Raw genomic sequence first — 10,076 nt, 5'->3', positions numbered from 1 at the left:
TTAAGCTAAAATAACCAAAAAAAAAAAGTTAAAAGCCAAAAGCTATAATTCCTAGTTTGTGGCTTATACTTAAAAGTCACTTAAAATAAGTTCATCCAAACACTCTTAATGGACTCTGCTCTCCCGGCCTCATTTCTCTTTATGCGCAAAGCTTCAACTGAGTCACTTGAACAAAGGGATTTAATTGTAGATCCAACAGTAAGCAAGAAATGTCAAACAAAAAACATAATTGGAGCTATGGTATGAGACAATCTGACAAGTAAAATCAACACACAAGAATAGGTACCAAACTGAAATTTAGACAATCATACATTACAATTGCACAAATATTACTATAGTTTATATTATAAAAATATAGCTACCATAAAAAAGATTAATTTAACCAACCGAATAATCAAGGATGAGTAGCAAATTTGTTCCGAGAATTATCAAGTCGGTTGATAAGGTAAAGTGCATTACTAGTAACTCTAGCAACATTAGTAATCTTACGTTTCACATCAGACCTAAGTTTGCCGTCAATTTCCTTAAACCCATCAATACAAGTATCTTCATTTGTCAAAGCAGCACTGACCCACGTCTCCAAATTGCTCATTTGCCACTTAAATGCATTCCCTTTGCTCAAATGCTTGAGTTCCGATAGAGTTTTGCTCAGCTCGTCCATTGAGTCCGCCATCTGTTCGACACAATCACTCAATGCTCCTTTTTCTCTTTTGCTTTGTACTTTCAGCGCGGAGAGGAAATCAGACGCTTTTTGGGCTCGGGAAAGGCTTACTTTTACAGCGGCTTGAGCTAAATCTTGAGGTGTGTTGATTGCTGAACCTGAGTAGGAGGAAAGTGTTCTGATGCAAATCGTCGGATAGCTGGCGTGCACACAAGATGTGCGGACGAGATCAGTGGAAGAAGAAGATGTGTTTGGTTTTTTCCCAGTTGTGAAGTGGGAAAGATGGAGGAGAATAAGAGCAAGAAGTAGAGTTTTGCATAAAGGCATTTTTGTTGTCATTTCTTAGCTTACTATACGAAGGATTCTTGGTTTTTCTTGTGATAAATTTGTGATGGTTTTTGTATGAAAGTGTGATATAAGTATAAGGCTGTTGGTAGGGGGCAATGGCAAAGGGTTTATTACGAGGGTACAAGAAACAGAGAGGGGGCAGGGGTGGGGTTGGGTGGGTGGGAGGGGAGGTTAGCTGCTGATTTCTTAAATTCTAGGGGTTGGTGTGTATTGGTGTGCATGCATTTATAGGCCTTCAAATTTTGGAGGAAGAATCATACAAACAGTTACTGTTAGTTAAAAAATACATATAAAAAAAGTCGAGAGGCTTCAAAATTTCTTATAGTTACTTATTTATGCTGAAATTTTCTGAAGATGTAGTGTCAATTGATTCCCTTTAATTCTGCCTTGATTCGCAAGTAAAGTCAAATCTCGATCTAACATTTCTTTATAACAATTATTCACCATAAAAGCTAAGGTTTTCTCAGAATTGATCTTTTATGTTATGTTATAGTATATGTCCTTTATAATATCACATCAATATAACATCCAAAAAATATCGAACAAACATGACTATTATAGAGAGATTTGATTTTACCATCTTCGTTTGTCTCTATCGGCATTTTAATTAGTCGAAATATATTAATTAAGAGTGGGCAACTTTCTTGACATTATAGTGTGAGATTCCACTCTTTATTACACAATTTTGGAAATACGTTTACGATAAAGTATCCATGTAGTTGGGACATTAGCAAATAATGTCATAACATGAGTAAGTTCAATTTCATTGAATTTGAAAGAAAAGTTAAAAATTGGAAGAAGTAAATGCACCGCCGCTGAACAGAGCAAAGAGTACAATACTGGCAGTGGAAAGTTGGCACTTGTCAATTATTAACTGGCTATGTCGAAAAACCAGCCAATCAGAAAGAATGGGACAAACCAAAAGGTAAAAGGACAGCAAATTATTTATATCACGTAGGGTCACACAAACAGTTAATTTTATGGATTATTAAAAGCCGTACAATATTTAGATAAAATTTGACTATTTAACCCCATGTGGATGGTGTGTAAGTTTGACTTACCTGCCAGGTGTCAATTCACATGAGGAGAAGTTGCAAATATCTCTTCTATTTACTGCTCCCTTGGTTCCAAATTTTTTATTACCTTTATATATATTAACGAATTCATCTTTTAATATTAATTAATAATAAAATTGATCATATTAACTTTAATTTATTTATTAGAAATATAACAATACTCCTAGGTTCTTTACTTCAAGTGCAACATTAGAAAAAAAAATTAATTTCTTCTTGATATCTGAAAAAATTAAATATTAAGGGTCATAAGAAAATGATCAAAAAATCATTTAAAATGTAGCGAAAAGAGTCATTAATGTTTTAGAGTAGTTATTATTATTATTATTATTATTATTATTATTATTATTATCAAGTTTTAATTATTGTTTACATAAAGATGAATTTGTAATTAGTTTATACTTGAGCCGGTACCCCTAAATCATAAACAAGAATAGCAACAATATGGTAAAAAATTCCGTATTTGGATAGAAAATTTAAATAGACCATTTAGGTAGTTTAGAAATTAGAACTTGTAGTTGCATGAATCTGAAAACAAATGTCAGAAAAGATAGGAGTGGTACACATTGTGATGGTCCAATTTTATGTATTATTGAGTGTGAAATCACGAGAGAGCAAAGCAATTTGAGTTATCAAAGTCTTTTCATTTTCACTTTATTTATGTCCAAAAGGCAGGGCACGTGCGAGTTGCAGAGCAACTGTTCCTCGAAATGGCCCCTTCTTTGCCTCCCATAAATGTATGTCCATATGAAAAATACTGCACCTGCCTAAGGCAGCTCATTTATATATATTTCCAGGCCAAAAAATAAGAAGATATTATTTCGTTACAACCGAAGACTTCCTAACCATCTATCTACTAGGAAAAAAAAGGAAAAAAGAAAAAGTAAACATACGAAAAGAATAACTTCTCTTTTGGCTCATAGAAAGATTAATCAGGTGATAGTGCAGGGTGAACAAATTAATCTAATGATTCTAGGGTCACGGGTTAGGTTAGGATTAAGCGTGTTAAAAACATACATAAAGAATTTAAGTTATATAAGACTACAAAAAGTTTACTCTGAATATACAAGTTGTTTAATACTAACCTTGAGTTTATAATCTATCATAATAAAACCACTTAAAACCAACCTATATATGGGCCTTTTTTGCCATTTATGTCGCACGAAATTTTGTGGTGTTGTTCGAGATCTGGACAAGAAACCCCAATTAAAGCCCAATTTTGCAGCTCCACAAGGACCACAACCACATCCCAAGTATTTATGGGATTATTACACAAATAGCCAACCAGTTTCACTGTTTATATTTTCTAGTCGGTATATATTGATTATAATTTGATATGATAAAAATTATTTTATTAAAATTTAGTCTACGATACGAATAATTTTTATGTATTTGTTTATCTAAAATATTTCCAGTAGAAGTCTTAAAATGACTTTCCTCAAATATGAGCGAAATTAAATTATTTTAATTTACAGATATTCCAACTCAAACTCAATATCATTGGTTTTAATCAACAGCTACATTATTGTTAATTTTTAACACTTCAAAATAACATCATATCACTATAATCGTACTCTCTCCTCCGTTTTGTATGTTTATCACCTTTCACTTAATTTATACTCGACGGTTTGTTAAAAAATAATTTCCAAAATAAAATATTTTCTACAAATGATAATCTTCATATAACAGCATTTGGAATCCTTGAATATTGAGAAAACTACTCTCTATATCTCCTCAAAATTTTAATAGTCCATATTTTTCCTCATTGACATAAAATAGCCTTCCGGCCCAAATATATTACATCTAATAGCCTAAATTGTCTATTTTGTATATTTTTTGTATAGTTACAGTGTATTTTGTATATTTTTTGTATAGTGATAGTCTATTTAGTATATATATTGTATAGTGACAGTCTATTGTATATAAATTGTATAGTGACAGTCTATTTAGTATATGTTTGTATAGTGCTAGTCTATTTTGTATATTTTTTGTATAGTGACAGTCTATTTTGTATATGTTTTGTATAGTGACAGTATAGTTTGTATATTTTTTGTATAATGACAGTCTATTTAGTATATATTGTGTATAATGATAGTCTATTTTGTATATATTTTGTATAGTGACAGTCTATTGTATATAAATTGTGTAGTGACAGTCTATTTAGTATATATTTTGTATAGTGACACTTGAAAAATTAGATCAATGGGCTAAATTCATTGATATCGTATATTTTTTTTTACAGTATATATAAGTTAAATAATGTGTAATCAGATACTCAGAAGCCCAAGTCTGCTTTACCACTGTTCTCTTCCAAATTCTAGGCCTCCCTATGCCTCCAACTACTTGTTAGGTCGGGTTGAACGCTAGCTTACTTGCAAATTAACCCGCTGTTGTGGGTGTCCAATGGGTAGGATGATATGATGTTAATAAACCTGTTAACCAAGTTAAATCAATGAGGAAATTAACCTATTTGTTAGGGTCTCTCCATTACAGTGTCCTCCAGTTTGCCAAGTACACGTTTATATTTATCACACATGACCATTTTCATATCTAAGGGTTCAATATTTGTTTTAAGTAAAATCACCCCTTAAATCATGATTAACTAAAAAAAACTTTTTGGATCAGTACCAATTTGGCAATGATAAATCAAGCATCCCAAAAAATCACTAGAAAATTTCTTTTAGTTGGAGAAAATATTTTCTTACCATGAAAATCATACGACCAAGAGATAAATGGAGCAACGATGGTTTTGGGGTAGCCCTTTGTAAATGATTTTGGGTTATTAATTATATGGTTTATTTTGTGACTATCTATTGCAATTAGTTTTTTTCGGATGACTACAAATGAAGTTTGCTCTTGAATATTCTCCTTTACCAAATAGTAGGAAGAAATGTACATGTCACATTCGTTTTTTCCTTTTTATGGTAGTAGATTAGAAACAATATATGTGGCTTGGAGGAAGTTTAAAAATTATTGGTCTAAAATCGAAATTTAAATTCTTTTAAACTTAAATTTTAAATATTTAAGAACTCTTTAATCTATACTATATAAAAGCACGAAGGCCCTAGCGAAAATGTTGTTTGTCTTTTTTGCCCCTTAAAAATAAATTTTATATTAGACAAAATCGTCATTTTAAGTTTTCTCCCTAATATTTAGGAGTTTTAAATAAACTAAATTAATACATTAAATCCTTCCTTATTTGAGGTATGTACACAAAATTTTAATATTAAACATATTGCATAAATCCATCCTTAAATAATGATGTAACATAACAAATCTATTAACAGAAAAGCAACGTTTGGAAACGTTTAAGTAAAAAAATATTTTTAGTCCTATGACTCCTTTTTTTAACCACTAAGGACTCCTTTTAGGGTTAAGATTCTTTGATCTTCGTTAAAGAAATATAACGATAATTAATTTTAGCAACACAACTAACTCAAAAGCAAGAAACTAATATTGCACAGACTGCAATCTCAACTATTCGAGGTACATATCAATCGTGCAAGTTATTTTTCAATAATTAAAAAAGACTATTGTTTCAATCATCTTATCCATGAAATAATATGAATAGATAAAGATGAGAATGAAGCTAGACAGAAAAACTTAGAGCAAACAAAGTTATAAATGGATACTCCAAAAAAAAAGGTAAACGAAAAAAAAAATCACTAAATCAAAAATAAACACTGAAGTTTTTTTTTCCAGAAAAGCTCTAAAATTTTTAAAGGCTATATATTTTTGCTGAAATTAAAAAGGAAGCATAATCAATATTCTTCAATTTCAAGAGTTTAAATTTTTAGTTTATGTATCAAGTATAATGTTTAATATAATATTTTATTCATCAAGATAGGATACATGCGCAACGCGCGAATGTAGATTTCAAATATTATACAAAAAATAATAAAGAGAAAATATTATTCGAGTAGGGAAGGAGTTCAAAAATTGTTATATTTTTATATTATTGTAAAAGTACTAAACCCCAATGCGGAAAAAAATAAGATTATTTTTTTAATAATGAGAACAAGTAATTAAGTCTTTGAATTAATTACTTCCTTAGTTTCAGTTTATATAAAACCTTTTAGTTTTTCGAGATTCAAACTATATAACCTTTGATCAAAAATTTTAAATATTTTTTTTATCATATTGACATGAAACAATTGCAGCTTCATAGTATTTCCCGTATAGTTTTGGAATATCTAAGCTTTAAATTTAAAATATCAAATTAATCTAATTCAATTTAGCTTTAAAGGTTAGTCAAATTAACTCTTGTAAAGTGAGAAGATTCACATACACTAAAAAGGAGGGAGTAATTAGCAAAATAATTAATTTATTTCTTTTTTAAAATCATCATATAAATAAAATTATTTTAAATAAAACTCTTAAGGTACATAAATTTATTTTCACGAGAAGAGCATTGACGGTTAAAACAATAAAAAATAGAGCAAAATATTATGTTATAGTTTAACTTGTTATTTGTTTTTGGTATTAGGTAACAAAATAACAAGGATGTGCATAAGATATCCACATATGTTCTAAGAAATTATAATAACGCATATGTAAGACATAATTTCTTTATTTATTGAACATGCTAAATGAGATCAATATTTATATTTTTTAGGAGCTTAGATCTTTTTCGTTAATTATTGTTCAATAACTCAAAAAGATTATTTAATATAAGTTACCTATCTTTAAAAAAATTATATACTCATGATATTGGTAAACGCGCAAAGCGCGTATCCTAAAACTAGTAAAAATATTATAAACCACAACGTCCTTAGCCCTTCAGACTAGCAGAGGTCCACAATTATTTTTTCTTATTCTTGTTTTTAATTTTTTCCAGGAAAAAAAATGTGTGTTTAATAGGAGAAACCTCTTTCTTTGGCACATTCTTGAAAGCTTTATTTGGTGCATTAAAGGGTTTTATAAGTGTTTACTTATCACAAGTCCGTATCACAGAAAGAAGAATAAACTGGGAAGCTATATATATCTCTAGTATAATATATATAGTTGTTTAGTTTCGAAACTGAAACCATATCAGAGGCAAATTTAGAATTTCTTGAATATGGGTGCACTACTAAAAAAAAAGTAAAAAATTAGTATTAGTAAGAATTGATCTCTGTTCTTTAAGGTAAACAACCCAACATTTAACCAAGTGCACCATTCAATCTTTTGAAAGTATAAGTGCCAACAGATAATATTATACTAATTCTAAAAAATACGTATATAAAATACCCAGTGTGATAGTAAGAGCATAAGTTCATCGGCCACATAATTGGGGTTATAACCCGCCCCTTCATATGATCCCATATGGTTTAGGATTCGAGCTATGCATATATAATCGTCTTTGCTAGAGTGTACGTTATCCTCTAATATATAATTTTTCGGCATGAATTAATATTTCATCAGACCCCAATACGAGTACTGTACGCTGAACGAAAACCAAAAAGAACAGAAACTATAGAACTTTCAAATAAAAAGGACCAATAGCGCCATATGCCAACTAGAATCACAAGTTCAACTTGAGGATATGGATGGAGTACTAATCAGTGTCTGAGAGTGTCATCAACAGGATCTATATATGACGGCGCCATCACTCCGGTCTAAATTGGAATGAAAAAGACGATGAAAATTCTAATTTATATAATGGATATTTATGTTTTAATTTAATGTGTGGTTAATATCAAATCACTTTTAACTTACTTCAATGTGTTTTTCTGCTACAACCATGTACTTACTTTCGTCCCAATTTGGGTAATTTTAGATTTTAGACACGGTTATTAGTGAACCAATTATATTTTGTATAAAAGTGGATTAAGAATATAATTTTTTTACAATCATTTGAGTATTTTAGCATAAGAGCGGGTTTTTATTTGCATAAAATATTACAATAATGCTGAATTTTTTACTATATAAAATTCTTTTTTAGTAAAATGAATATAATTTCGAGATAATCAATTACTCTATTAAGTACACAGGACACAGTTTATTTTAAGACAGAAAAAATATTGAGTCAAATTAACTAATTAATTTTTTAGTCCAATTTGTCCTGTATACGTAACATAGGATAATACTCTTTGCAGGATATAGATCACATCAAATGACAGTTGCATTATCAGTTAATGATGAAAATGTTTGAATATCTTATAATTTGGCTGCTTCAGTTGGATATTCGCATATCTACTGTTGGGATTCAATTTTACTACTCCATTTGTTTAACCATTTCTTAAATGGTGTATAGCTGTTGGTTACCTCATAACTAAATATTCATGATTTAAAGTATATGAATTTTAGTCTGACAATATTAATTCTTTTTTATTTGTAATTAACCGATTTCGTTTGCGAATGTCTCAATCTTTTTCTTATCTTTTTTAAACTTGCGGCAGACAAGATTAAACCGTGCAGCTTTAAACTTAATCTGTAGTTAGTACATTGAATTCGGACTGTTTTACTTTTACCCGTAAGTTTTCTTCATAAGAATACAAAACTAAGCATTTAGAAATGCATTTGCGATTTTAATATATTTCCACTTTATCTTTAGTTGAACATAAAAGTTTTCATTCAAAAACTATAAATTCAAATTTGTAACCAATAAAGAGATTCTGTTTCGTTGAACTTTATCTTATTGTTTGAAATTATCTGAAAACAAAATTAAATGACCATTCGTGTGAATTGTAGTTAGTTGTTTTATTTTTTTAAATTTTTTTTAACACATTGAATAGCCACAGAGATTTTAGAAAATATCCGCAAACAAACTATGTATTACTATTTTCTTATGAAAAACAAAGTGTAAGTAGACTATGAGATTACAAGATGATACGAGGATCGCGCTAGTCATTCATCGAAGTACATAATTACTTCTTAATTTTTGATGATTTACAAGTGTTGATGTTACGCATTGATGAAAAATAGGAAAATACTTGTAAGTTGAACATATGAAAAATTAAATGAAGAGTAAATGTTGATCCAACAAGCTACAACAAAAGATAGCTGAAATTTTTAATAAGAATCCAAAATTACACACCTCTCACAACAAAAGATAGCTTTCTAGGTTCAAAAATTAAATCTCAGATCTAGAAACAGGATAATATATAATTACCCCATTGAGGTTGTATAACTTTATCAGTTGCACCCTCAAACTTTGAGGGGGTCCTATGAAGCCTCAATCATTGCTTGAAGTGAAATAAGTTCCCCTTTGGTGGCTAGTTCTAGTTTCAAGAAAATTAGTAGACAACACGCACCAATCACATTTTGCCATGTAATTTCTTTCTTTTTTTATACTGTTTTTCTTTGTTATTTATTCATTTCATTTTACCTTTTCGCTTTTCTTTCTTATTTCTTATCTTTTATTTTTTGTTTTCTTCTTCTCCGACATAACAGTGGCTCCTCCATAGCCATTGTCGCCACCACTCATGTCCACCGGAAATCAAATTCACCATCGCCAATCAAAATTACTATTACAATCGATGGGTCTTTTCTCCCCAGTCGATTTTTCATCTCTGCAATTGGTGAAATTTTAGATCTCCAAGTAAGTGATTGCTTCATATTTTAAATCTTTGAACTTGATCCCCATATTTTCCAGCGAAGAGGTCGTCGGAATTTTTGTTAGCACAATGAATTTTGAAGAATTCGCAGAAAATTCAAGTAATTTAGTACCATCAAACTATTGCACAAATAAAAAATATTAACAAACACGATAATTCTCGATAGCAAGAAACTCTATTTAGATTCTAAAAGCAACGACATCCCAATGCAAAACCTGAATAAAATACTGAATGCGACAAAAAGTAACCAAAAAATAAATCTTGTTTATATTATATTTGCCGATTAATAATGGTATAGAAAATGGGAGAAAAGAGGGGGTAATGATGAAGGAGAAGGCTGAAGGCAACCATGTTGTCATGCCAAAGAGACAGACGAACAAAAAATGAAAGGAAGAGAAAAAAAATCATAAAAAGCTAGAAAAATTAATATTTAATGACAGAAATGCTGATAAAAAT

At 29.8% G+C, this 10,076-nt stretch overlaps 1 protein-coding gene across 1 annotated transcript; it reads right to left on the bottom strand.

The window, feature by feature from the left end:
* Nucleotides 1–269: 269 nt before the first annotated feature.
* LOC107827077 (pectinesterase inhibitor 3-like) lies at nt 270–1,164 on the bottom strand. The gene has a single exon (XM_016654140.2). It carries the CDS (start codon nt 998–1,000, stop codon nt 395–397), a length of 606 nt encoding a protein of 201 aa, XP_016509626.1. The 5' UTR covers nt 1,001–1,164; the 3' UTR covers nt 270–394.
* Nucleotides 1,165–10,076: the final 8,912 nt, after the last annotated feature.

The sequence above is a fragment of the Nicotiana tabacum genome, chromosome 2, assembly GCF_000715075.1.
Source record: "Nicotiana tabacum cultivar K326 chromosome 2, ASM71507v2, whole genome shotgun sequence".
In the NCBI taxonomy this organism is placed as follows: Eukaryota; Viridiplantae; Streptophyta; class Magnoliopsida; order Solanales; family Solanaceae; genus Nicotiana; species Nicotiana tabacum.
The sequence above is the reverse complement of the archived record's forward strand: the minus strand, read 5'-3'. Positions and strand labels throughout refer to the sequence as shown.

Coding starts and splice junctions, on each gene's coding strand:
- LOC107827077 (XM_016654140.2), bottom strand. CDS start 1,000: ATGACAACAAAAATGCCTTTATGCAAAACTCTACTTCTTGCTCTTATT.